Source organism: Pyricularia oryzae, chromosome 1 (assembly GCF_000002495.2).
Source record: "Pyricularia oryzae 70-15 chromosome 1, whole genome shotgun sequence".
Classification (NCBI taxonomy): domain Eukaryota; kingdom Fungi; phylum Ascomycota; class Sordariomycetes; order Magnaporthales; family Pyriculariaceae; genus Pyricularia; species Pyricularia oryzae.
In genome coordinates, this window is record NC_017844.1 from 6,828,176 (window position 1) to 6,854,196 (window position 26,021).

Below are 26,021 nucleotides of genomic sequence, written 5' to 3' on the forward strand. Positions count from 1 at the left end.
TTGCTAATTCTCCATTGCGGTTACACTCAAGGCACCACCCCAGGACGCGCTCGCTCCTAGTTGAGCTTGGTCTTGACCCAGGCAGCAGCATCCTCCGAAAACAAGTTAAAGTAGGTGGTGTGCGAGTTTCCGTCCTGGCCTCCGGCACACACGGGGTCCGTGGAGACGCAGATGGCGCGCAGGACGCTGGAGAAGCGGTTCAGCGAGGTCAGTTGGCTACCAGAGCGAGGCCAAGTCTACAGAAGGGGTACGAGTTAGTCGGGATGTACACTGACGAGCACCATAGTTGCGATGCAAAATATACTTACGCCAGGTCGGGATGCGCCGGTGTTGGTGTTGTAGGCCTGGTTGGCCGTGTGGCGGACGTCGCCCCAGAGGAGGGCGGCCTTAATCTTGTTCCCAGGCGACGTGGTCGGGTTCAGGCCCTGCACGGTCCGCTGCGTGCAGCCCTGGAAGCTGCCGCCACCGCCACCGAGGATGTCGCCGACGACGTGGGCACCCTGAAGGGGGGGGGGGAAGAATTAGCTTTCTGGTGGAGAGAAGCAAGAACGCGAGCAGCGTACCTGAGAGTAGCCGCTCAGCACCAACTTGGAGTTGGGGCAGCGGCTGGCGTAGGCCGTGACCTGGCTGATGCCGTTGGACACGCCCTGATCGACAGAGGCACAGTAGGTGGGGTTGAAGGCAGCCGGGTACTGGATGTCCTCAAAGCCGCAGCTGGAAATGCCCTTGCAGATGGCGTTGACGGTCAGCTCCTGGCGGCCTGGGTACGGCTCGGAGGTGCCGCGAGCCAGGAAGACGTGTACGTCCTGGCAGGGGGCTTGGCGCTCCTCGAGTGCAGCCGGGGCGGCGAGGACAAGAGGAGCCGCGAGAAGGAGAGCTGAGGGGAAGAGCATCTTGGCGGCTGACGGTTGACGGTTGACGGTTGACGGTCGAAGGCGGATGGTATCTGGTTACCAAGAACAGTCAAGTCCTGATGGGTGAGAGGCTGGTGATGTTGCTGGGCAGTAGAGGAGGACATCTTGTGGATTTATATCAAATATCCCTAGTATGGAGCAGTTGTCGCTGCGTCATCTTGCGGACTGGCAATTTAAAAAGAAAGGGGAGGGTTCTCTCTCTGGGGTAGGTAGTAGTCGCTAGTTCCTGGTCGGCGATCTCTCCACAACATGGTGGTGCTGATAGTGGAGATTGAGCATGAATGTTCATCTCGCGGGCCCAGCAGACAAGCCTTTTGCAGCGATGAATGAAAAATTGGAAGCTACCAAACGTATACTTAGTCAGGGTCGGTAGAATATCGGAGAACAAAGACAAGGCAATCCAATCAAACCAAAGCACATGCAACAAATTCGATTCAGGGGGAAACAAAGCCGACGCACGCGAGGATCCGCCGTTCGTGGGTCGCATCGGTGGATACGATTCTGGGGAAATGCTACCCTGCCGAGTTGGCAGCTGCCCTAGACGGTCATCTCCTCGCCCGAATATGCACGGAAGCATGCGTCTATTCGGCCCATTGAGATCGACATGACAGGGCTAGCCTTTTTCGCCTGCCTTTTTGATCGTGGACTTGACTGCCCGGAGCCCAAACCTCCTTGCGCATTGGGGATGGGAAGCGCGTATGACGTGAAGCTTGGCGGGAGGGGCATCCTACTCTAGTCTAGTTCTAGTGCCTGTTTTGGCAGACTGGTCCGGGATTGGGATCCAACTTGTCGGCAGTTGTATTGACACGACCTTATTTCTTGTCGTTCATATGAAAGACGAGAGCGCAAAAAATTCTCCGAGGTCTGAATGCTGACTTGCACGGTGTCTGTCGGCAGTTGCGGCTTGTAGGTATCGTCAGTAAATCTCTGGTTGCGTCTTGTGATGACTGCGGGGGCACGATAATCCTTGATGGCCATTCCCACATGGCTGGCAGGGGTTGGTCCCTCTTGAAGTCAGCTATGGGCTTGTAAATGGAGGCCAACAAGCCGGCGACAATCCTTAACGGCTTAACCTCAACCCACCTCCACCAAGTCATCCAACCGCGCCTCACCCCTTTCCGACCTCCAACGATTTGTTGCTTCCATCGCGGCCGGCCCATTGAAAAGCCAGCCCCATTTCTTGACGAAACCCTCCGACATCTCCCACCCGGAAATATCCCACGGTGGTGACCAAGCCACCATTCCTCTGCGCTCAACCTCTTCATCGGGGAAGCCCTCAAACAGCCCACCCAAGACGTCGAGCCACAGGTCGTCCTCGTCAAAACTTCCGGCCGCGACGATCAGTCGGTCCCGCGCGTCGGGGCAGGGGAAGATGTCAATCCAGTTGCAGTGAGGCAAATTCTGTTGAAGCGCCGTTGGTAGAAGCGATGGAGGTAGCTGCTCCGGGTTGGTCGGGTAAGGGCGGATGTCGACCACATCGTCGGCACAGTCGAGCGGCATGGTGGGGAGGCCCAACAGGAGACGACGATTAACTAGTAGGGCTCTGAGCACGTTGAACTGGAGGAGGGTGATGAGGTGGTCTGAGGAAAGAGGAAAGGCAATGTCAAAGTCGTTCCTCTTGGACTTGTCCATCTGCCACGAAATCAGCGGGTTTCGGGAATCGTAGACCTTCTTTGCGTGTGTTTTCGGCACCAGTGCAACCCATTGACCTCGGCTGTTCCAGTATTGCACTGGAGTTTCTGGTTCACTTATTGCTTCCAACTTTTCCAGTGCCTTGCGTTTTCCTATTGACCATTAGCGACTTGCTCAGGCAGCCATCGGCCCGTCGGCGAGGATAAGGGTTTGCTTACGGTATGCTCTTGTGTTTAGTCTGGTTTGCGCCCGCCGGCGAGCCGCAGCATCGGTGGTCCCAGTCCAATCATCTTCTCGGTTTATCGCCTGCGCGCGTGAGCGATCAAGCACCGCGTGGAACAGCATAGATGGCAACACATACCTCGGCCAACTGCGGCATCCAATCCAGTCGGATTCCGGGTTTCGATGTTTGGCGACTATTTGCCATGGTGCCGGACGATGCGATGACGAAAAGTGATTGGAATGACGACTGCCTCAGTCGGGTTCAAGAAGGATCACGATGCCTGCGGCCTGTAGCCTGCTCGCAGAGCAGAGACTTGGCGACGGGCATAGCGGATTTAGCGGTCCAGATTCAGCCATAATTGGCTAATGAAGCTTGTCGTTTATTGCCGCCTCACCCTGTTGGGTCTAGCGTCATGCAACCTGCTCACAATCTCTTTGCGAATGCTGTTCAAGAGACCTTATCTAAACATAGCCATTAGAGATCTCATGCAGGTGGCTCACTTCGCCCTTATTGGTTGCCATGCAGCTAAGCTCACCAAGAGTCTTGATGCTAAATCTTGTCATGGTCAAGACGGGTTCGTGGCGTGAGTGAATGCATATAAAATGCCAGGATTTCATTCTAGGTTCCAAATCAATATAATCAATTACTGATCCACCTTCTCTTTTGTTCACAATCTAAAGTTTAGTAACGTTGCGTACCCCCTGTTCGGCACCCCCCCTGTTCGGCACCCAAAAATAACAACACTTTTATTTTTATCCTCCAACTTCTATTATAAATATCTCGATGAATCTGTCACTTTTGGATTTACTTTTTTCTGATTTTAATTCTCCATTTTCCAATGAAGCAATATACTGAAAAACAGCTTATATCTGCAATTAACGACGTCAATAATGGCAATCCAATTGCAAAAACCTCCCGAAAATGGGGAATACCTAGGTCTACACTTTAAAGTCGACTTAAAGGTTCTCAACCTTATAAAAAAGCACAAAGCCCTTTTCAAAGGCTTTCCACGGAACAGGAAAAGCATTTGGCTGATTGGGTACTTACCCAAACAGCTTTAGGGCTTCCGCCAACGCATCAAGAATTACGCTTTTTTGCCGAACGAATTCTTCAAGCCGCCGGAGAGATAAAAGGCCTTGGAAAACGTTGGATAACTCGTTTTTTGGCTCGTTATCCAATCCTTAAAACCCAAAGGCCCCGTCGAATAGATAACGCCCGGGTTAATGGCGCTACTACGGAGGTAATTAAATCTTGGTGGCTTTATATTACGAACCCGGTTATTAACGCTATTAAACCGGAAAACCGTTGGAATATGGACGAAACCGGTATAATGGAAGGCAAAGGATCTAATGGCCTAGTATTAGGGCTTAACGGGATCCGGCCGTTGCAACGAAAAGAGCCCGGAACGCGTGGTTGGACGACTATAATCGAATGTATATCGGCTACGGGCGTTGCCCTCCCTCCCCTCGTTATATTTAAGGGAAAAAACGTACAACAACAATGGTTTCCCACGGATTTAAGCCCTTTCGATAATTGGCAATTTCATGCAACCGAAAACGGGTGGACAAATAACCAAACGGCTATCGAATGGTTAAAAAAGGTGTTTATTCCGTATACCCAACCTTTAACCCCTGAAAAGCGGTTATTAGTTTTGGATGGCCATGGATCACATATAACGGACGAATTTATGCTTCTTTGCTTGCAAAATAATATTCAACTCCTATATTTACCCCCTCATTCGTCACACGTTCTTCAACCATTGGATCTATCGGTTTTTGGGCCGTTAAAAGAAGCTTATCGACGTCAACTTGGATTTGTTAGCCAATTTTGCTGTTTAACAGTTATTGGAAAACGAAATTTCCTACTTTGTTATCGAAAAGCCAGATTAAAAGCATTTATAGCAAAAACCATTCAATCTGGTTGGCGTACAACGGGGTTATGGCCGGTAAACTTGGTTAAACCACTTTTAAGCCCTTTTTTGTTAGAAAATAGCAACGCCAACGTTATAAAAGATAAAAACAACGGTTTGCAAAGGGATAAAACACCGGAAAGCCCAGCCCAAAAAATTAACGACCCGTCTTTACTTATTTGGAAAACCCCTAAAACGACCCGAGATATCCGACTTCAACTGCAAAAACTTTCCCAATCCAACAAAACCAACGCTACTTCACGTCTTTTATTTGCAAAAGTCCAAAAAAGCTTCGAAGCCAAAGATACCCTTTTGGCTAGCGCCCAGCAAAAAATCAGCTTATTGGAAGCACAACTGGAGGCAATACGGCCGGTTAAAAGGAGGAGGGTGGTTCCGGATCCAAACGAGCTTTTGTGTTACGATCAAGGTATCGGGTAACCTGTTCTTAGGGTAAAGTACAGTGGGTTGAAGCAACTGAGCGTCTGGCTGGGTAACTGGGGTTCTCAATGACTGGGGGTGAAGTTATGATCGTTCTCAAGTAAGTATTGAGGTTAACTAGAGTTTGATTGCTGCTAAGCAATCCTAGAATCGAATCTATCTACATGGTAATGAGCGTGCCTTATATAGACTATGTTCCGAATGTGATCTCTCTTGATCTGTTTGATCTGTGATTCTCAACTGAGATTCTACAGATCATAGAGATCCATTCCCTTGGCCGTCACGTGAGGTCACGTGAGATCTCGTGGCCTTGTCCTTAGGTAATCGTTGTTCTGCCGGTCGGTATCTCTTTTGGGCGAGTGTCGTCAGGAGGGGTGTGACCCCACCTGGCCTCTCTGGTACCGGCCCAACTGTCTGGTCGTAACACCCAACTTGTTTGGTCGTAACACAAACGTGCAAAGCAGGCGCTATTCAAGATGGAAGATTCGTAAAAATTCGATAAACTATACCATGATTAAAGTAAAATACGATTTATGCGTCGTTCTAATATAAGCAACAGCGCCATTAATCTACAATGCTACAGAGTGTTTAACCGCCAGAGTATTTAAAGCCATCCCATGTGCCCTCGAGGTAGAGTAGCTTGTTTGCGTTCAATTTCTATCTTTATCTTTATCTCATTTCGTTATTACAGCTGTTCTCGCTCGACCATTCTTTCGTCAGAGTTAACATCTACGCATACTATCGCCAAAATGCTTTTCAATCACGCTATTCTGATAGCTGCTTTTGTTTCACTTGGTTCAACCAATCCTATCCAAACCCGTGACGTTACTGCCAAATTGGTTCGTCGGGATAGATGCAAGTACAACCCACTGGCTTTCAAGAGAGAAATGAGAGAACCCTTTTACAGTGTTTTCTGGTGGGCAATAGACTCAACTAATTCGATTGTTTATTCAGACGGTGCGGATAATTATGACGACTGTGTCACCAATTGTAAGCAACACTGGGAGCGTACAGCAGAGCCCCAGGAAGTAAACGATATGTGTAGTCGACACTGCAGGGCAGAATTCCCAGAGCAGCCCAAGGGCAACAGAAAATCTAGAGTTCATCCGATTTGAACCAAAGAGACGCTGTGTTGATGGGGCTGGTGTAAGGCCATGGTCAAAAGAGGGGGTGATCCAAGAGGATACGAGGTAGGTATAAGATTGATTAACCAAGTAGTTAGGTACAGGAATGAATCTGTTACAATTATTTTTCGAGGTAACAAATATTTACCCGGCTATAAATTACACAATGCTTGTTGGGAAGCCGTGGTCTGGTTTCAAGTCCATCTTTCAAACATGACATAAATTCATCATCTCCGGACGATATTAGCCCAGAACGGTGGAAAACCCTCCGTCAACAGTGACGCAAGAACCGTTGAACAGACTGCAGTTGTCCTCTGCAAGCTTGACGCAATATCCAGCCAGGGTTTCCATGCTGATCGGCTTCATGTCGGCCGCCAACATGACTTTGCTCGCCCTTGCCCACGCCTCTTGATGAATATCGGTGATGTGTTCACTCATATTCGTCTCCGCCATGAGCCCAATCAGCAAGGCCACACATCCAATGCCCTTGTCCCGATAATGCACCGCGGTGCTCTTTGTGATGCCGAGGAGCCCGTGTTTGCTCGCCACGTACGCCACCCCTACCGGAATGGAATTAGCTTGATTGCCCGGTCCGAGGGAGAAAATTGGCAAAATGTGGCTACACATACCTGAGAGCACTCCAGCCTTTGATGCGACCGAAGCCATGTTGATGATGCAGCCGCCCGTGGTGCCAGTCGCCATGCTCTTGACGGCGAACTTGCTCATCAGCACTGGCGCCGTCAAGTTGACGGCTATGACCTTGTCCCAGAGGTCCATGTCCACATCGCCCACGGGCTGGAATCGGTCGGGGAGCCCGGCGTTGTTGATCAGGATGTCGACCTTGCCGAATCTGGCGGCGGTGTCGTCAAAGAGCTGCCGCACCTGCTTCTCGACCGTGACGTCCACGACAAAAGAGGCAAGCGGTCCCAGCTCGCCCAGCTCCTTTGCGGTCTGCGCGAGGCGCTCCTCGTGGATGTCGCAAATGACCACGTTTGCGCCGGCGCGGAGGAACGCCTCCGCCACGGCTTTGCCCAGGCCGCCCGCCCCGCCCGTGACGAGGCAGGTCCTGCCGGCCACCCCGGGCGCTTTCGCGGGTGCGGTGGAGCTTCCGAAGATGCCTGCGTCGGGAGTGGACATGATGGGTGATTTGAATTGGCGGTTGGGAGGGCGTGGATTGATTGTGCGTGTTACGACTGGTGAGGAGCGGTCAGTTGGGTAGGGGGAATGTGAAAGGCCAGTTATATACTATAATAGTTGGAACTTGGCCATCGCCCATCGGTTTCTTTGTCTGCCCCGCTCGCGAAACCCGAGCCTTTACGGAGTACTCGGGGGCTGTTCGCTGTGGGTCCCTCGACTGCAATTGAACCGGGCGTGATGCCAGCTGCATACGTAATGAGTCATCCATCCTGAGACTTGATTCTCAGGTCGGAATTCGGAAAAGGGACGATTTTTTGGCCGGACGGAATGCTACGTTCCATAACCAACAGGGGTATGAGGGCCTGCATATAACCTTAAAACATGGCAGTTGATCAAAGCATATTAAATGAGGCTGCCAACCCGTAACGAACCCTATCCCCCGTGGCTAACCGATGTAGAAGTGTTGCCCAAACTGGACTGACAAGCTTACTGACAACCAGCTATGGACATTGACCAGCATATGTGGGCGGGATGGTCGAATGAGCTGGGCAGCATGTTACTGTCATTGGGCTCCACAGACAAGTTGTACGGTTGTCCAATGCAGCAGAAATTTACACTCAGTATATATGCACGGGTCACCAAAATACCTAGGGAACGCCTTGGACGTTTGTCCGGATATTATGCAGAAAAGCCCCATTCACCACCTCTGCAAAGGCCGACTCAGAGAACAGGGCTTTACCACATGGACCATCAACTATGGCACAACAAAGAGTGAGAAAACAGTTGAATTCCGAATGTCCGGCTACATGTACCCATTTGCCACAAGATCCATACTCCCTACAATCCAATCCACTGGCTCTACTTTCCAATCCAACAAACAAGCCCCGTCTTGTCCTCATCTAAAGCAGATAGGCAGTGACAACGAGGGCCGCCAGGACCTCAAAGCCCACCGAGTTGATCTCGCGGTGACCGGCAGAGCGGCTCGGCGAGTTCGCGGAAGGTGGCGGCCCGTTGTCCGATCCTGCATTGGGGGGTTGTGGCTGCGGAAGCGGATCCACGGTCGAAGGGGGTTTGGACGCCGTCAAGTCGGTGCCTGGGACTGGTTTTGGAGCGCTCACTGGCGGTGCCACAACCGGGTTGACTCTGGCCACTAGTTTCGGAGCCATTATTGCCGCCGGCTGTAGGTCTCTTTTGGCTGGGTTGTTGACGTCGACGGCCTGTTCGGCAGAGGCGGTCATACCGGCGAGTGTTGCGAGTCCGAAGATGGATAGAGGACGCATCTTGACGGGCGGGTTGCGTATAGTGGCGAGAGATATGTGATGTAGAGGTTGGGGAAACAATGCAGTCTGGATCGCTCTGATGAGTGGATGTAAGCAATCTGGATTGATTTGATGAGTGGATAAGACTGAGCAATCTGAAAGTCTGTCGACATCTGGGAATGGCGTTATATATGTCAAAATGTTGTCTAACTTTGAACCGGTCAAGTTGCAGTAGAGGAATTCGGAAATAATACACGAGGTAGACATGTGAGATTCTGGACGCTAACGCAAATAGACGGAGAATATTGGGCAGCTGAAGAGACCTGTACTACACACCCAGCCGCAGCGGTTCACTGCCCTTGCAGCTTTGCGGTTGTCATGCTTTACGGAGAATAATGGCTGCGGTTTCCTATCGTCAAGTGACCAATGTCTCATAGTCTCCTGGTCGGGATACACAAGGTGTGCAAGCCATCGGAAGTCCAGAGCTTTTACACAGCCAGTGGCAATATCTTGGATTCGCGTGCGACGGCGACAGACTTTTGATGCGGCAGGCCATCACAGCATGCCATCACAGTATTATCAGTATTATCCTGGTGTTTGGGTCTTGTTTTCATCAATCAATCGAGTGAGTATTGGATTTAGTGTCGTCCTACTGGCGAGACTCAGATCGTTGCATCTACCAAACAGTCACCAACCTGTAGACAAGTCCTTTCGGGATATGAGGCTGGCGAAGCTGAACGTCGGCTTGGGGCTGAGTTCCCACAGCTCAAGGTCGACAACAGGGTGGCAAATAATGGACGAGTCCTACGATACTGATTGGCTATTTCACCCTGGTATATATTTGTGTTCCCCAGAATTAATAGACTAGATCTAGCCCAGATGGTGGCTGTCATGCCCAAATCCTTCTTTTCGTATGTAACTACAAGATAGATTCCGGCTTGGCCTTCCCCTCATCCATCAGCTCCGCCAACGTCCTAAACTTGACGCCTTCAAAGAACTTTTTCCTATCCCTAGCAACCCTGTCCTCGGGCATCTCGAGAGCCCCCGCGTACGAAAAGAGCTCAAACTCGGCCACCATCTTGCTCAGCGCGTCCCCGTCCTCCGCCACGAGCTGCCGGACGCTCTGCGCCATCGACTTTCTCCTCAACGTCCAGCCCTCCTCTTTCGCGCTGACGAGCTCCCACAGCTCGTTCCAAGTCATGGTGTCGCCGCGCACAAACGTGGTGGGCGTCCACTGGCCCGGGCGGCTCAGCAGCCTGGCCACGGCGCGCGCGACGTCCCTGGACGGCGTAAATGAGACGCGCTGCGTGCCGGGCCCGTAGACGGTAAAGACCTTTTGCGGGCGGTCCTGCAACCAAAAGGCGCCAATCTCGCCCAGGTGCCGCTGCGACGCCGGCAGCACGTAGTCGGCCAGCCAGCCGCAGCACACGGCCGTCCAGGCCACCTCGGTCTGGGCGCGCAGGGCCGCCGTGAGATGGTGCACCGTGTTGTCGCCGTGCGGGAAGATGGGGTGGTCCGTCACGTCGTCGATGTTCTCGGCCCAGTGCGAGATGATCAGGTTCTTGCACCGCGGCGACAGCCGGCAGGCCTCGAGCAGCGCGAGGTGCGTCTTGACGTACCCCGGGTCGTGGGCCGGGATGGCGCTGACCACGGCGTCGACGTCTTGGAGGGCTGACTCCAGGGAGGGGATGGTGTAGTCGGTGACTTTCTGGGGGAGTTTGATGTGGGGCTTTTGGGATCGGGTCAGGATGACGATCTCGTGGCCCTCTTTGGGGATCTCTTCGAGGAGGTAGGGGCCAAAGTTGCCTATGCCTGCGATTGCGACTTTCATTTTGGGTTGTGTTTGTTGTTTGTGCTGTGTTTGTGTTTGTAATTTGTTTGTGTTTTGCACACTATATTTGTTGATACTGAACGAGGTCATAAGCATGGCTAGATGTCCCTTCTGGATGAGCACATCGGCCATTTATACCAAGATATAGGATTACAAATAACATCAGTTTGATTTTAGTAATCACAGTCGATGAGCTGCAGAACTGGTGATGCCAAGCACCGAATTCAGTAGTCTGGAAGATCCTAGACAGCTTCAGAATGATTATTCTGTAATTAATCTGCACTGCACCCTGTCATCCACCACGTGATCCGCTCCACTTTGTTCAGGTTGCTCAGGCGGTATTCACAGGTGCTGTTCAGTCGCTGTTCAGTAGCTGTTTATTCTATTTGAGCTGCTCAGGCTCAGGGTTGTTAGTCCATACCTTCAATCGGACCTGGGGACACTCAACGTATGGAGTGGAGTAGAAGCGACTGCTGAGCCAAGGATTTATGACATGATAAATTGATCCTTCTCCAAGTATGAGACGAGTTCAGTGCTTGGCCTGCCAATCTGAAAAGTTGGTGCCTAAATAATATATGATGGTGCGTGGGCCCTGATCAGTCTTATCGATAAGCCTGTTTGTGTCCATGGCAATTCGTCGGCGCGCAGCCAATTGGAGAAATTCCATCACCCATGGTCCCGACTGGACGCGTTGGATTGGTGGTAGGGACGAACAACAACAGACGCTACAAGTCGGCACATGGCGGCCGGCACAACGCCTTTTGAAACCCGGCAAACGATGGCGGCGACGGCACACACGATTCGAGCAGCGCTGTGGAACGTGCTGTAGCCGAGCCGGTCGCTTGTTTTGCACACTCCCGTATCTCCCCGCGATATTTCCGTGGTCATTCTTGCTATCTGGCTGCTACCTCCTGTTAAGGCGACAAACCTATATTTTGGCGTGAATATGCTTTTGGTACGATTAAAACGTTGTGGGCATTTACAAGATCATTTGTGGACTGTAAAATCTGCATCGATACATTCGGGACACATTTTGGGCCTTTGGCCGTGGTATCTTGGAGTTATTCTTGAGATCGGGTCAGTTGATCTCTGATAGCTTTGCTTCTGTCAGGTGGCGCCATTTGTGTGGGTAGAAATTGGGTTTCCCAGCCATACCAGGCTGCCCAGATTTACAAAACCCATGATTAGAAGGCCAACCGCCTTGCTGCGTAGTGAACAAGATGACGAAGGAAACGCCGCTGACAGACTCGGCCAACCTGGACCACGAGTATCACAGTCCTAGCCCAACAGTAGACTAAACCCCACAGCACCGTCATTGGGCCTTTGGCGTCATCCAGCCAAGGCGACATAGCCACCGTCCCCTTCTTTCAGGATCGAGGGGCCGTTGCATTTCGTGGCGTCCAGATACGCGCCGGGGAAGATTACGTCGAACGGTTGAAGAGGAAAAGCTGCGAGTGAAGAAATAGGGCATAGACGTGGTGCGATAACTGGCTCATATTTTTCATCGAATATGGCTGACACTGAACGCGAGGTGGCCAGTTTGCCGAACGATCAACGCAAATCCCCAATAGCCGAGGTACGAAAGCATTATTTCAAAATATCATTAAACTCTTGTGTGGATAGTGTAAATTACAACAGGCTCGATCTGCCCATGTTGATCTTCATATAGCAACATTTATTATCGAGTCAAACATAATGCCAACGAGCTCCTTCGCCCTTCATAGCCGTCTTTTATACATCAAGTCTTGCACATTCATACTCTCCACCTAGTATACCCCCAGAAAACCCTCTACTGTGTTTCGGCGACCAGCGGGGCTTTGTCCTCTCCAGGAACCTTGGTCGTCCTTACAACAGTCCATCTTCTCTTGTGCCCAAGCTCGAAACGATCCCCGTCCATTGTCCCTTCAATTATATCGGGATAACAGTTTTGTCTCGTTTTGAATCGAACATATCCTTTCTCGCCCAATTGTACATTATGTAAAGAGCCCTCACCCCCAATCTCGGTGACGACTTTGCCAACCTCGACTTTCTTTCCATCCACGTGTTCGATGAGTGCAACCTGGCACCTCCAGCCCCAAAGGAATTGTTTGTCGGGTTTGTTGTTCCCATGGTTGGAACTGCCTTGGCCGTGTCTGGAATCGACCTGGCCATGTTTGGGGACGTCCTCGCCAAACACGCCACCAATTTGAAGGGCAACTGCGGAGGCAATGAGGTAGATGGCTGTAAGCTTCATGATGGCAAAGCTTGGTTGCTATTGATGTGTTTGCTTGTAACATGAACTTCTAGTAAGCAAAGGTGTATTGGAAACCCCCGGTAAGATTAAATTGTAGACTAATTGATGAAAACAAGTGTTGTTGTCTGCATATTCTTTAGTTGTACCAGTGTGAATTCCTAACGAAGGGCATACAACACTAGAACACATGGATACACCATTGAAATACAAATTTAAGTAGCTAGAGCCACGTTCAAAACGGTAATAGCCACGAGTTAAATGACGCACGAGTTCGGCATGACAAGTCATGAATTATGAATATGTATTTTGGGCAGCGGCTTTCTACTTGCTTATAATGGCATTTTCAAATATAAAAGTCATGTTCCTTGGAAGATTTGTCTATTTATGAAATACGGTTCTAATTTTACTACGCCTTTGTATTCGTACCATGTAAGAGTGAATGACTCTTATCTTGGTAAGCATTTAGCCAGGATTCTTATGCCGGGGACCACTTTACGGGGCCATTGGAAAATATACCAAAGGCATACTCAATTAAGTAACACTGGAGTAGCTGAAATGCGCATCACGTATATGCTTGGAAAATTGCTATTGTAAATTTTTCAATGGTCAACATTGAGAATAATAACGAGGCCGGAAACCAGACAAATGCGAACTCTCGTGTAATCTTCATCCGAATCTCTTCCTCAATCATCATCCCATCAACACACTCTTCAACTTGCAAACCACAAACAATCCACTCCAAAAAATGCTCGCTCAATTTCTTGTTGCCTTCCTGGCTGCAGGCGCCATCGCCAGCCCTGTCCCTTCCGGAAACGAAAAATCTCCAAGCTCGTCTAATCCCCAGCCCAAGTCCGCCAAGACCCACCCCGCGTTCGAGTCTTTCACGCAAGCGATACCCTTGAGTTTTCAAGGGGGTTCCTTTGCGGACCATTTTGACATCAAGGGAGGGGTCGACAACACGAAGCCAATCCATTACCCTTCGGCGGATTATGTGTACCACCCCACAGCTCACCAGCGAAAAGCCGCCGTTGACGATGCCGAACCCAAGCAGAAGCCTCCACCTACTCACTTCAGGACTCCCCGGTCGATATAACAGAGGATCGCCGGCTGACCAGTGAGCGTCCCGGGAGCCGTGGGTGAGCTGGGCCGCTGGAATTCGCGGCCACTTACTGGTCGGTGAGTTCGGGAACAGACACTGACTTTAATACTTTATGTATATGGACTAAAAACAATGAACAATAAAGAAAATTATTATTAGATAGCAAGTTGATCAAGATAGTCACACCGATTTTGGTATACAAGGACAGGCTTATCAACATTCACTTGTGACTTGGCTGCGTACAGAGTATGAAATGGTCACGTTTAGTGAAAGTAGAATCATACCGCCTTCCACCCGAAATCGAGCAAGTAGTTATATTATAATCGATTGCTTTATATCTGCGGGAGAATCGTTATCCCCGTCGTCATTCCACTCCAGCTCTCACTGTAAACAGGGTCCGCAAAAGGCACGAGCGTTGCAAACCTCATACTTGACAAAACGTTAGCCCTCATCGAGTTGTTCACCACAAAAAGTCTACAACAGCACTTACGTGTAGTTCCCCGGGACGATGTAGCTCCCGTTGGCCAGCTTCCCAAACCACCAGTAGCTGGTGGTGAACCCGCCGCTCGTCAGAGCGTTCCTGGCCTCGTTGACAACCGGCAGGTCAAAGGTCGCATTGGCGTCGTGGACGCCCGGCTTGAAGCTGGAGACGCTGCCCGAGCTGGCCCACGGCGCGACGGAGCCGATGTAGCCGTTCTGCCCGGCCACGGGGGGATACTGCCAGTCGCGCGCCTCTTCAAACTCGGTGTTGTAGAGCTGTTGCCGCAGGTTAGTACAGGGTGGACCTTGAAAGACACAGAATGCTTGTTCGGGTACTCGACTTACATCCCAGCGCACTTCCCTGGTGCCCCATTTGAGCTTCATAAACACCTTGGGAAAGTCCTGCGCCGCGGCGCTGAGGTCGAATGAGAATCTGGACGCACTCGTGGTCAGTTTTTGTTTTGAAAAGTCGCTTTTGTTTTGCCAAGTCACCCGCTCGTGTACATACGTGGTCTTGTTGGTGTTGGACAGGGTCGACCTCAGCCATGGATACGTCCCCGCGTAGGGGTTCCGCATCTGCTCTCGCAGGTCAAATGCCAACCCTTGATACACGACGGCCGCGGATTGGCCACCCGACCTGACGATCACCCTCCCGCTGTACACGGGCAGGTTCGCCTCGTTGGCGACGGGCGGAAGGGCAAAGGCGAACTCAACGTTGGTGCTCTGGCCGGGCTGCAGCTCAACCGCCCCGGGGACCTGAACACTGGGCGATAGTTTCATGGGCTCCATCTCACGCCCGGATCTGATCCTCGGGGTCTCAGCCGTGTCGGCGTCGTTGACCAGCAGCATCTCGAACCCTGCCCAGTCTTCATGGTCAAACGTGTAGGACGCGGCGGTTGCTCCTGTGTTGGTGAGCTTCACAACCTGGCTGCCCCGGAAGTGAAGCGTGTCGTTCAGCCCAAAGCGCTGCAGCTCCAACTGCATGGTCGACCTGACGGCAGCCGTGGCGTTCACCAGGCCTCCTCCGACCTGGTGCACCGGAGCGACGAAGGAGGGGACGGCGGTTCGGTCCGAGTAGCGCAGCCAGGGGAGCGGGCTGCCGGTGGCCATGATGCTCATGGCGAGCTCCTTGGCGAAGCCCTTTCCGCGCGTGCTCCTCCCGCCGTTGGCGCTGATGTAGAGCGCTGCAACGCCGGCAATGTACGGGGTCGCCATCGAGGTCCCGCTCAGCAGGGAAAAGACGTTGTCGCCCTCGCCAATGTAGGTGCTGTAGATGTCCGTCCCGGGCGCGGTGATGTCGGGCTTGACCGAGAGGTCGTACAGGCCGCCCCAGCTGGTAAAGTAGCTCGGCTGGATCTTGTCGCCCGCCGCCGTGCCCTTCTTCACCTCGGCCGACGCGACCGCCAGCACGTACTCGCCCGAGCTGCCGCTGCTGGCGTAGTACGGCCCGCCCTCCCCGCTGTTTCCCGCCCCGATCGTCACCACGACGCCCTCCTCCGCGATCCGGTTCGCCACCACCGCCCACGCGTTCTCGGAAAACCCTCCGCGGCCCCCGATGCTGGCCGTGATGACGTCCATGCCGTCCTCGTAGGCCCTGAGGAAGGCTTCCATGATGGTCTCGGTGGTGGTCGAGCCGCTGGTGCGTCCAAACACCTTGTACGAGTGCATCGTCGCCCGCGGCGCCACGCCCATCCACCCCGACGCCGCTTCGCCCAGGAGGATGCCGGCGACGTGTGTGCCGTGGCCCTGGTAGTCCATCGGGTCGGCGTCCGGGACCTTGGGGGCTCCCGCAGCCGGCCACCCACTGTCGCCGACAAAATCCCACCCCCCTGCCACCTTGAACCCGGGGCCGATGCCGCCGCCCAGCGCCGCGTGCGTGTACTGAACGCCCGTGTCGACCACCCCGACCTTGACGCCGTCCCCAAAGACGCCCTGGGCGTGCAGCTGGTCTACCCCGGTGGCCCAGTGCACGGCGTGGGCCGTCTCGTTGCCGGCCTGGCGCGGCGCGACCACGGGCGCCAGGAGGTGCACCTCCTCGTTGTACCAGACATTTGCGATTCCGGCCCTCAGGCGTAGGGCGTCAATGTCCTGCAGAGTGGTTTTGACGCTGGCTCCGGTAAAGACTGGCGACTCGAACGTCTTTGTGATGTTCAGGTCCGGGAGTGAGGATAAAATCTCGTCCCTGGCGTTGAGGCCGTTGCTCTGAGACAAAGTCAGTAGATTGATGAGAGAGAAAATGAGTGGAGGCGTACCCGTACCTGGGAGAATTCTATAATGTATCCTCGCGATTCAACATGTTCGTCTTCACCGTCAGACTGGTAGCCGGAAACCAGGGTTGCAATTGCCACCCAAACAGTAAAGGCAACCCGCATAGACATGTTTGCAGTTCAGCTGTACAGCTGGCCTAGGAGTTGTCATGTAGGAAGGCCATGAACAATCTGGCTGCCAGACAAACGAATAGGATACTTTGAACATTATAACCCTCTCTCGATTTTCCTGGTAGCAGTGACCTGAGCACGTATGAGCGATATGTGAGCGATTAACGAAATGACCAGGTCGGAAAGATTTACGGAATAGGAAGGCCGGATTCTTGGCATGCGAGTGGGGCAAGATATGTTGATAATTGAGGCCGAATCAATATAGTAGACTAGATACTCGATTTGGAATGCAGTTCGTCGGATGCTGACTTGATGTTTGATGGCCGAATTGAAAAGGAAACAATGCGCCAGTGGATTGTTCCGAGCGCTCAATGCAAAGGCTGCATCTTTGGCCTGCTAATCGAGGTTTTTTGACTTGAGCTTGGCACGACGCTGGCAGCCCACGCACCGGCGACAGCCGAGCCGGCCAACGGTATTGTCTGCCGATGTCTGCCGAAAGCCCATGCAAGGCGTGCCGTCGGCAATCCATCATCCATCGCTTGGCTATTGCGGGAACGTCCCATGTGGCAGCCCTGTTACTCAGTAAACACTAGCCAATTTCCTGACAGCACTCCATTTATACGATCGAGCAATGAAGTATAGAACTATATCAACAATGCACCATAAACCTGATTACAGTAATTGGAAACTGTCAAATAGAAAATAGAAGTGGAATCAGAATTCAACAGTTTTGACAAACTATTCTTTCTCAAACGTTATTTAATTTAGTATTAGGGTCAACATGTTTATAGACCCGGGTATCCGGGTAAAAACAAAGGAGTAAGTCCATGACTAGGTCTAATATAGATGAATAAATTAAATTGTTATATTTCATACACTGCATGAACTTGGAGATTTAACATAGCCGACATAGCTCCTATGCGTATGCGAACTTTGATTAAGCCAAGGCAAGTATCAAACAAGACGGCGAACAATACAAGGTAGCATTGAGCTGTGAGTGAATGCACCATCACTTCCAGCGGACTAGCGAAGAGTGGCTGCGCAACCAACCACCAACGCCGTGACTCGGCCCATGGATTTACAGACGAACTTGCGCCAGAGATCATCACTTGCAAGGCAGTCAACGAAAACTCTATATTCACTCTAAATAAACCTCTACATTTCCAAGCCTACAGACCAACGGATCCGCGCATGGCATCGACGACAATGTTCTTGTAGTCGCCGCCCAGCTCCCAGACCGAAAAGCCGGCGAGCTTGTTGTCGGTGATGTACTTGCCCTTGACGCCGAGGGACTTGCTGTCGTCGTACGAGACCCACCAGCTGGTGGCGTTGTTGTAGACAAAGGGCTGTTTGTGAATGTCGAGTTAGTACAGAGACAAGAGAGGAAGAGAAGGAGCAGAGAAGAAGAGAGAAAAACATACCGTCTGGCTGCAGTCGTCATATCCATAGGCAATACCAGCGCGCGGCTTGCCGCTCTCGTCCAGGAACTGGCCCTCGGTGACCATGCTCCAAAAGGTAAAGGTGCCACCGGCGGGCTGGGCGGCACCGCAGGCGTCGACGGCGGGGTCGTCGTCCCAGCTGCTGCCCTGCCGGCGGGTGCCGTTGTTCTTGGGGTAGGCGCTCAGGGGGAAGGGCTTGCCGTCGGTGGTGGGCACAAAGGCGTCGGCCTGGCTGACGGTGAAGCCGTGGCCGTAGGCTCCGATGCCCAGGATCAGCTTCTCGGCGGGGACGCCGGCGGCGACCCACTTGGCGACGCCCTCCTTGATGCCGCCCTGGTTGTTGCGGGGGTCGCAGGCCTGCTCGAGCGGGGCGTTGGGGCCGCCGGTCGGGGCCCAGGCGCCAAACACGTCGTAGCCCATGATGATGCTGTAGTCGAGCAGGTCGCCCATGGGCTTGAGCGCCCCGTTGGCCGACTGCTGGCCCGCGGCGTCGTTGTAAGGGTACAGGCTGACCGCGGCGGTCAACAGCAGCGGCTTGGGCTGCGCCTTGCGGAGCTCCGTCAGGAACGAGATGAAGTTGGCCGTGTCGTTGGGGCTGATGGCGTTGCACCCGAGGCCCTGCTTGTTGGGGTACTCCCAGTCAAAGTCGAGGCCGTCCAGGTTGTACTTTTGCACCAGGTCGAGGCACGTCTTGACGAACGCCGTGCGGTTCTCGGCGCTGCCCACGTTGCTGCTGAAGTGGATGCTGCCCGCCCAGCCGCCCAGCGCGACCTGGGCCTTTTTGCCGTGCGCGTGCGCCGCATCGACAAACTTGGGGAGCTCCTCGGGCGCCGACTTGCTCAGGTCCAGGCTGCCGTCGGCCGTCGTCTCGGCAAACGCGTACTTGACGTCGTCGTACTTGTCCCACGGGATCTGGTCCACGCCGAACGTCACGCCCTTGCGCTTGGCGTGGTAGCCGGCAAAGTAGCCCGTCGACACCTTGCCGGCGGGCCCCTGAGTGGCCGCCGCCGCCACGTCGGAGGCGGCGGGGAAGGCATTGACGCCGGCAAAGTTGCTGGCGGCGAGGAGGAGGGCCAGCGCCGACCTGGAGAGGTTAACGAGTGACATGTTTGCTGGAGTCCTTAATTATTAGATTAATTAATTTCTCAAGCAAAAAAGATTGTGTTGATCAGAAATTGGATGTGAAAGGAATGTCGGGACCAACAGGCGGTGGTGTCCAAAAGAAACGATTTGCACACTTGGGATGGAACCGGGCCTCGTTATATACTTGCTGAGACTGACGTTCTGGGTCCCGGTCCGATGATTATACTTTAATCATGGCCCCTGATCCCAATACACGCAGAATCCGCAATTGCCGGCATGGCCGTTTGACATTTGTTCGTATTGACAGGCCGTTTGCGTTGTCCGAACCCTGTGGATGCTTTCTCGGGCAACAGTTTGCTCTCTGGGCATCCCTCATGGAAAAAAAAGTTGGTTAGCATTAATCAACCGTGGAAGCCTCATCCCTGCCCGGGGGGCTTGGTCGGGTGGTATTTTTATGCTGATTCGGGGCAAAGTGCTATGTTGCTTCTGGGACCTTGTCGAAACACTTGTGGGGAACGTACGTTGGGCCCAGCGCTGCGGTTCTGACACCGCAGCGCCCAGAGCGTCGGCATAAATACATCGTACATTACTGCGTGCTATAAGTTGCATAATGTCATGGCAATCCTCGATTTGATCCGCGACGATCGGGAATGTGCCCGTATATGGTAATTTTTGCACATGCTCAACATGACGCGTATGGTCTAGGAAAGCATCGAAATGAGATGTGATATTTTGTGTTCATTCACGGCTGCTCGTGCCCCTGAGCCCCTTGCCTACCAATTTCAACCGTCAACGACATTTGACCAGACTCAGCCGAACAGGTCTGATTCAAGCCGGATTCTCGCTTGGATATATTTGGACAAATTCATGTAGATCATCCACGCCGGTCCGACGAAATAATGGCAGAAAGCTACAGCGTAGTAGTCGATGGGAGATTGTGCTAGAACCAGTAGTAAATCGCCAACTTGTAGATGGGCACGGTCTTTGACCATCGTTTCAAGCTCATTACTGCCGAGCAAAGTAGCAGTCTGTCTTTGTTTGCCATGCCGTTGATTGTTTTAGTGCCTGACCATAGGGTAGGTTACAGGGTGAATGCTGAAGCAAACGCCAAAGTCAAAATAAAATCCCCAGGTGGCCATGCCCAGCCGGCGGTATTACAGGGGCAAACTCTAAACAACTTTCTGGGCTGTCCATCATCAATCAAACCTGTCAGCCAATTAATCTCCAAGTTGGCCGCAACATATCCTTGAACGCTCTTCTGTCCGTCGAAGCACACGCAGAATGGGAAAAAAACACCGCAGCAAGCAGCAGCCCTCGAGTTTGCAGACGTTGCAACTTAAATTATGTGATCGACTCTTCAGCCAGCGCGATCACCAAGGCACACACGTCGCGCCCCGCGATAATTTTAAATTTCTTTTAAATAAACAGGCCTCAACAGGGGTTCCACCTCGGGCGTGGCCGACGTTTTTTGGTGGAACGGTACGCCCGCCCAATCCCCTCCGTAAAGCACCTTGCAGGTTTGCCCCTCGGGTTCTAGAAAGAAAAAAAAAGAAAAGAAAAAAAAGAAAGAGTCGCGGCGCAATCCTTCCCGATTGACATGTTTGCAGCTGGCGTGACGGAATGGCTTGGAAAGGGAGGGAGATGGAGGGAGAGGGGAGGCTTTACCTGCGCCACGCCCATCTGCCAGCATGTTGGCGTTTTTGAACAGGGTAATCGTGGGTTTGGTGAAAAAAAAAAAAAAAAGGTTCCCCACTCCAATCCCCTTGTCCGGGACTTGAGGTTTTTTCTTTCGCGCTGTACAACTGCCGCCCGACGCCCGCCTCCCGCCTCCCGGGACGCCGAGGCAGGGGTGAACGTGGTCGTTTTTATGCCTTCACCTGGGCATGCGGCGCAGGCAACTGAACGTGGTAATGTCGCCCGGGGCCAGCGGCCTGAATCGTTTTTTTTTTTTTTTTTTTTTTTTTTTTGCTTTGGACTGGGTGGCGGCTAACAAAGGGGCGGTTATTTGAACTCTGCGAATGGCCAAATAACCGCAGCGTGGAATGCAAATTACATAATGAACGTCATGGCCCGTTCGCCTGGGAAGCATCAATGACGGTTGTCTTGTCTAACATCGACAGAAATGGCCAAATCAGGCTTGAGTTGGTTGACCAGAGCGAGAAGCATTTGCTACAGTGTTCCAGCAGCTGTTGTCAACTCCGAGAATTAGGCATGTCCAAGGTCCAGCATACGATTAGACGACCTCCTGGCTGCAGGTATCGATGGCGGTCAACTGTTGAGCCCGTACTGGCGTTCCTGGTCCCCTTGGTTTGAGCTGCCCGGGTTCCGAAACAGAGTGGCAGGGTCCAAGTCTGGTGTCTGTCTCCTTGAAGAGATGCGCTTGATGCCGTTGAGATGTTCTCTAGCAAGCGAAATGTCTCCTGCTTCCGAGGATTTGGAAAGACGCCGTCATATTCCAATGTCCCTCGCCCTGTAGCATACAATGACTTTGAAACTCAAAGGAGTTGGTAGAAGATAGCCATCTGAGCGTTGGTATAGTCGCGCACCCCCTCAGCTCGAGACTTGTTTACCGGCATCTCCATACTGTGGACCGTCTTGGCCTCGAAGAGGCTGATGTGGCTTCAAGGGAAGTGATTCACGGCACGGTGTCTCTAGAAGACACCAAAGTTCTATCTGTCGAACTTATCGTAGGTCAATCGTTGGGTTCACAATCTTATATCCCAAACTTGGTGTAAGAGGACAAATTAACATGAGCTTGCAGACACTCTTGGACAAAAGCTTGCTACCGTCGGTCACGCCAACTCGGACGTGCAATCTAAGCACAACCTGTAGCAGGTGTTGCAAGATATTCCTAGAGCAGGATGTAAAGGAGCGTGGATCAAAGATATGGGCCACGGCCTGCCCACATCGCAGCCATGCCAGCTCCGTAGACTCAAGGTTCTATTCAATAAATCCCTGCTGTTTCTCCCTCGGGAAGTAACATCAGATCTTGCCTCTCCGGATGGTAAGCGGCTACGTAGTTGAAGCATGTCCGATCAGATTCTTGCAAAATGGCAAGGGTTCTGACGCTTTTACCATCATCCTTGACAGCTTCATTTCTATACAAGCGCTGCATCTGCGAGTAGGGCAACAGCAGATGCAGCCGCATCCGTAATTGCAGCAAGGGGCGACAGGAAGCAGCCTTCTGGCTTCCAGCACGCCGGCCGAAAGATGGGCGATGAAAACAAGGTAAGCAAGCCTGATGTATCATGAAAAAGGCATGGTTCTTGCGGTACAAACGTTCCATGTCGGCAAGGCTGTGGCTCCGCAATAACAATGAGGAGTTGATGCCTCTGTTGATGCTGGCCAGGGCAAAGCTGAAGAATTGGCTAGGCCCCTCTATAGCATGTTTTAGAGGTACGGTCGCTAGCCTAGCACCTGTCGACCTACTTTGGGGCTTCATCCATGTACTTCCTGATCCTAAGCCTGAAGGTCCCTTCTCCGAGAAGCTTTCGTGCACCAACGACCAACGCAACTACTTGCACTGGAGGGGGTTTGGTGATATCCAATGCTGCTGCGGGATCTTGGCTTGGCCAGCGAGACGGCCGATCAAAAAGATGCCGGTGTTGCTTGGATGCTGCCAGATATTGCACCTCAGGAAAGACTCAAAGGCATGCAGCTAGTTTGTGACCGCAAGTATACTGCGCAAGATTGAGATGACTGCACTAGTATGCCATCTCGCAAAACAAATCCTCATGAGCATCATGAGAACAACGCCATCGATGTCTGGTGCAGCAAAAGCTATCTGCCGGCTGGTAGACAACAGCGCCTGCTAGCGGCCTGTCCAGGCATGATGAATGGGATGAAGGAGCGCAGAGTGTCTTTGAGTCAAGACCAGGAACAGCGACACTTCTAGAGGATCTTCAGGATTCACCAGCAGCAATCTCTCGCGCCGGGCACATCGGTAGCTGCACAAAGTACGTGGGCGGCCTCAAAAGCACGGTACTTTCATTCTGGAGATCTCCTGTCGCCGAACCCTAGCCTTCTCAAGACTGCAACTTGGACGACAAGTTCGACTACTGTCTCGCAGCTTGATCCATCTGTGGCAAAAACCAACCGAGTTGCCCTTGCCCATCTTCGAGCTCACAGCTTTTTGTCAAGTTAGCCAACCGCATAATGAACCTTGACGATTTGCAGGTAGATAGATGTAAAAGACATGGCATATCAACTAAACCACATAGACATAATATCACCAGGAAACTAGTGGACTGGCCCATCATGTTACCCTGATAGGCAGTCGAGCACAGATAATTATCACCTTGTGCAGGGGCTTTGGTAGTCAGGGAGGACTGCGAGCTCATTTATACCTTCTTCGGAGGTTTACTCCACAACTCGGGTAAACTCTTGCCACCCACAACAGCCTTACCTATCAGCATCCCAGTGCATCGTGGCCTTGTTGCCGCCACTTCTGTCGCCCAGGCACCGGGACGCTTGTATGGAGCCAACAGCAGCCAGCCGCAGGGGCTGAGCATATAAGTGGTCCAGTACGTGACCCTGTATATGCGTTCGATCGGCATTTCAGCGCAAATGAGCCACTGTATACATAATGCCCGCAATGAACGAGCAAACCTGGCAGTCAAAGTGGGGATTGCGCTGCCAGAGGGCGTTGGTATGCTGCTCGCCAAGCATATCAGTTGCCGACACTATCGATGGCGGCAAGTTTGCCATCAACTGAGAGCCTAGGACGGCGCTTATGGCGCCAAGAACAGCGTGGGTAGTGTCCGGTTGTATGCCCAGCCGCTTCATAACTGGCTCACCCGTCCGGTGGGCGGTCCGGCGGGTTCTGGACGCTTGTATGACGCTCTCCATTCCCCATACAGACTATTCTGGGATCATAAAGGTAAACATCTCTTCATAGCATCCCGCCAACGATCCAACCGAGGTCGCACCAACCGACATCCAAGGCAGCAGCCATCAACAGCCGATAGATATCCTTGTCATCTTCGTCCGAGTCAGTCTTGGTTGTTCTCCTTGTCGTTGTCTGTCCTGTTCGACATTCAACCTCTGCATCTCTGCCATCAAAACTCTCCGCTTGTAATTTAGTTTTGAATGCAGCCTTGGCTTTCTGCCTCTTCTCCTTGATCTCTGACCCGAGACATCCTGATTAACACAACGCCCGCGGAGACGCTACTTGTACTCGGGACATATCTGGCGACCACGGAATCGCGGGCGAGGCGTTTCGAACAGAGGGAAAACCATTGCGATCGCATATGCAATACCGATAACGTGCGCCTTTGGTCCCTCGTCGGTCTAAATCTTTAGTGGGCGCGGCGAGCTGGCTGTTGCCCTCAGTGACCTTAGTCTCGCACTAGGCGCGGAACCGCTGACGGACCTCGTCCTTGGTGGCACCGTCAAGACTGGCGCGATCGATGATGGTTATCACAGGTGGCGCTCAAAAGTATTCAGAGAGCCCATGTTCCCATTCTGCCCCGACTTGAGGCAGATGAGCTCGTTCCAGAGAGAGTCGTCGTGGGTGCCCGAGATGACGAACCCCCAACGGTAGTAGCCTGACTTGAATATGCTTTCCTTGATCTGAAAGCCGCCCATTGACCATTGGGCCAGTTATCCAGGGGTGCGGAAGCTGGATTAGAAGAAAGAAATGACATGTTCTGCCTGGTGGGAGGAAGATGAGTTTGCGCTGAAAGCCAAGACGCAAGTCCGTAGCATCTCGCCAAACTTGTCTGCAGGGTAGGTAGGTTTTGCCGCGGCCGCCGTCACGTGTATCAATTCTGTAGACGAGCATGAAACCAGGTAAGCCAGCCTAGGTACCTGGGTTTGTACGTAGTGTGTATGGATCATCTATGTACCTACCAACCTAGCTATTTGGTGCCACTCATCTTTGTCACGTGTCGTGTAGAGACAGGAATACGGATGATACGGAGTCGGGTACGATCTGTGCTTGGGTGGTAACGAAACAATCACCTGACAGGTTCTGCATGCTACACAACTCTACGTTGTAGCTTTCAAGTTGACCCACTTGCATCTTGCGCCAATCTACCAGATAATATCATGTAGTCACAGCCGAATCAGAAGATTCAGGACCGTTGTGTGGGTTCGAAATAGTCAAAGTTTCGACAGTCGAGAGGCAAGCAACCGGCAGGCAACCGAGCGGCAGGCAGTTTGATTGACGTGGATCGCTTTAGAGGTCACCAATTTAGCGGAGTTATCGAACGATGCCTAGACTTCAGCTGAGGTTTCCAGGTTATCACGGTACCGGAAAAGGCAGAGGTTGCCAATGAATCCTGAAAGCCCTGTCTTTGAATAAGCTCTGGGCGGGCCTGTAGAAAAATCCGGGGCAGGGCAAAGATCAAAGCCAATGAAGAATGAATAAACGCGGTTTTGAATTGGAGAAACGTGACAGATGCAAGGTCAGATTCAAGGAAGCGATAAATTGGCGCTGAACCTTCGCGCCGCGTAGCCGCTTTTTTTATCCTCTGATGACCGATCGCAGAGGGGCGCTGGGGACAGCTTGAGTCGGACTCTGCGTAAGCTATTAACCGCTCGAATGGTTGGTCCTGGAAAGTCAGAAAATTGGAACAGAAAGCCGAGAGGTGTGTCAAGTTTGACGATGCGAAATGGACCAAAAGCGCCGAAACTACTACCTTGGGCGAGGTGGTATTGGATCCTACCATTATCCTTCAACGCCCGCAAAAGAAGCAACAGTGAACCCGATGGATGGAAACAGAACAGGCAAGGCAGGAAACGTTATCGGTGGCAGGCGGTCAAGGAGGGTCCCCTAAAAATCAGAGAGATTGACCAGGGTTTCTGTCTCGGGAAGATCGGCAACAGCATCATTAACAGGA

The 26,021-nt window shown here is 52.4% G+C and overlaps 12 protein-coding genes across 12 annotated transcripts; 2 read left to right on the forward strand and 10 right to left on the reverse strand.

Annotated features, from left to right (window-relative positions):
* Window positions 1-56: 56 nt before the first annotated feature.
* MGG_11091 (uncharacterized protein) lies at window positions 57-893 on the reverse strand (the record flags this gene model as incomplete). Its single annotated transcript, XM_003710752.1, has 3 exons — window positions 57-236; window positions 309-500; window positions 564-893. The coding sequence occupies 3 exons, from the start codon at window positions 891-893 to the stop codon at window positions 57-59; spliced, it is 702 nt and encodes a 233-aa protein (XP_003710800.1).
* Window positions 894-1,800: 907 nt separating this feature from the next.
* On the reverse strand, window positions 1,801-3,030 carry MGG_14540 (uncharacterized protein). Its single transcript, XM_003710753.1, has 3 exons — window positions 2,908-3,030; window positions 2,765-2,852; window positions 1,801-2,698 (listed from the first exon to the last, which is right to left on the reverse strand). Exons 1-3 carry the CDS (start codon window positions 2,971-2,973, stop codon window positions 1,989-1,991), a joined length of 864 nt encoding a protein of 287 aa, XP_003710801.1. The 5' UTR covers window positions 2,974-3,030; the 3' UTR covers window positions 1,801-1,988.
* Window positions 3,031-6,300: 3,270 nt separating this feature from the next.
* MGG_04738 (short chain dehydrogenase/oxidoreductase) lies at window positions 6,301-7,582 on the reverse strand. Its single transcript, XM_003710754.1, has 2 exons — window positions 6,870-7,582; window positions 6,301-6,800 (listed from the first exon to the last, which is right to left on the reverse strand). Exons 1-2 carry the CDS (start codon window positions 7,375-7,377, stop codon window positions 6,484-6,486), a joined length of 825 nt encoding a protein of 274 aa, XP_003710802.1. The 5' UTR covers window positions 7,378-7,582; the 3' UTR covers window positions 6,301-6,483.
* Window positions 7,583-7,815: 233 nt separating this feature from the next.
* On the reverse strand, window positions 7,816-8,657 carry MGG_04737 (uncharacterized protein; the record flags this gene model as incomplete). Its single annotated transcript, XM_003710755.1, has 1 exon — window positions 7,816-8,657. One exon carries the CDS (start codon window positions 8,655-8,657, stop codon window positions 8,277-8,279), a length of 381 nt encoding a protein of 126 aa, XP_003710803.1. The 3' UTR covers window positions 7,816-8,276.
* An 898-nt stretch (window positions 8,658-9,555) lies between these two features.
* On the reverse strand, window positions 9,556-10,467 carry MGG_04736 (uncharacterized protein; the record flags this gene model as incomplete). The annotated part of the gene is made up of 1 exon (XM_003710756.1): window positions 9,556-10,467. One exon carries the CDS (start codon window positions 10,465-10,467, stop codon window positions 9,556-9,558), a length of 912 nt encoding a protein of 303 aa, XP_003710804.1.
* A 1,789-nt stretch (window positions 10,468-12,256) lies between these two features.
* On the reverse strand, window positions 12,257-12,700 carry MGG_04735 (uncharacterized protein; the record flags this gene model as incomplete). The annotated part of the gene is made up of 1 exon (XM_003710757.1): window positions 12,257-12,700. The coding sequence occupies one exon, from the start codon at window positions 12,698-12,700 to the stop codon at window positions 12,257-12,259; it is 444 nt and encodes a 147-aa protein (XP_003710805.1).
* Window positions 12,701-13,445: 745 nt separating this feature from the next.
* Window positions 13,446-13,793, forward strand: MGG_04734 (uncharacterized protein; the record flags this gene model as incomplete). The annotated part of the gene is made up of 1 exon (XM_003710758.1): window positions 13,446-13,793. The coding sequence occupies one exon, from the start codon at window positions 13,446-13,448 to the stop codon at window positions 13,791-13,793; it is 348 nt and encodes a 115-aa protein (XP_003710806.1).
* Window positions 13,794-14,285: 492 nt separating this feature from the next.
* On the reverse strand, window positions 14,286-16,657 carry MGG_04733 (alkaline protease; the record flags this gene model as incomplete). Its single annotated transcript, XM_003710759.1, has 4 exons — window positions 14,286-14,555; window positions 14,625-14,712; window positions 14,788-16,481; window positions 16,538-16,657. 4 exons carry the CDS (start codon window positions 16,655-16,657, stop codon window positions 14,286-14,288), a joined length of 2,172 nt encoding a protein of 723 aa, XP_003710807.1.
* Window positions 16,658-17,769: 1,112 nt separating this feature from the next.
* Window positions 17,770-19,693, reverse strand: MGG_04732 (acidic mammalian chitinase). The gene is made up of 2 exons (XM_003710760.1): window positions 18,079-19,693; window positions 17,770-18,003 (listed from the first exon to the last, which is right to left on the reverse strand). Exons 1-2 carry the CDS (start codon window positions 19,201-19,203, stop codon window positions 17,827-17,829), a joined length of 1,302 nt encoding a protein of 433 aa, XP_003710808.1. The 5' UTR covers window positions 19,204-19,693; the 3' UTR covers window positions 17,770-17,826.
* An 891-nt stretch (window positions 19,694-20,584) lies between these two features.
* MGG_16502 (uncharacterized protein) lies at window positions 20,585-20,869 on the reverse strand (the record flags this gene model as incomplete). The annotated part of the gene is made up of 2 exons (XM_003710761.1): window positions 20,585-20,712; window positions 20,845-20,869. The coding sequence occupies 2 exons, from the start codon at window positions 20,867-20,869 to the stop codon at window positions 20,585-20,587; spliced, it is 153 nt and encodes a 50-aa protein (XP_003710809.1).
* A 1,202-nt stretch (window positions 20,870-22,071) lies between these two features.
* On the forward strand, window positions 22,072-23,893 carry MGG_16503 (uncharacterized protein; the record flags this gene model as incomplete). Its single annotated transcript, XM_003710762.1, has 5 exons — window positions 22,072-22,183; window positions 22,270-22,407; window positions 22,978-23,135; window positions 23,579-23,702; window positions 23,795-23,893. The coding sequence occupies exons 1-5, from the start codon at window positions 22,181-22,183 to the stop codon at window positions 23,891-23,893; spliced, it is 522 nt and encodes a 173-aa protein (XP_003710810.1). The 5' UTR covers window positions 22,072-22,180.
* A 704-nt stretch (window positions 23,894-24,597) lies between these two features.
* On the reverse strand, window positions 24,598-24,765 carry MGG_16504 (uncharacterized protein; the record flags this gene model as incomplete). The annotated part of the gene is made up of 1 exon (XM_003710763.1): window positions 24,598-24,765. One exon carries the CDS (start codon window positions 24,763-24,765, stop codon window positions 24,598-24,600), a length of 168 nt encoding a protein of 55 aa, XP_003710811.1.
* Window positions 24,766-26,021: the final 1,256 nt, after the last annotated feature.

Bases quoted from the DNA above. Each gene is read 5' to 3' on its own strand.
- MGG_14540 (XM_003710753.1), bottom strand. From the start codon at position 2,973: ATGGCAAATAGTCGCCAAACATCGAAACCCGGAATCCGACTGGATTGG. The intron at 2,853-2,907 runs GTATGTGTTGCC...TCACGCGCGCAG, and splicing joins GGATGCCGCAGTTGGCCGAG to GCGATAAACCGAGAAGATGA. The intron at 2,699-2,764 runs GTAAGCAAACCC...AATGGTCAATAG, and splicing joins ACTAAACACAAGAGCATACC to GAAAACGCAAGGCACTGGAA.
- MGG_04738 (XM_003710754.1), bottom strand. From the start codon at position 7,377: ATGTCCACTCCCGACGCAGGCATCTTCGGAAGCTCCACCGCACCCGCG. The intron at 6,801-6,869 runs GTATGTGTAGCC...CCATTCCGGTAG, and splicing joins AAAGGCTGGAGTGCTCTCAG to GGGTGGCGTACGTGGCGAGC.
- MGG_04732 (XM_003710760.1), bottom strand. From the start codon at position 19,203: ATGTCACTCGTTAACCTCTCCAGGTCGGCGCTGGCCCTCCTCCTCGCC. The intron at 18,004-18,078 runs GTATGTTTTTCT...ATTCACAAACAG, and splicing joins ATGACGACTGCAGCCAGACG to CCCTTTGTCTACAACAACGC.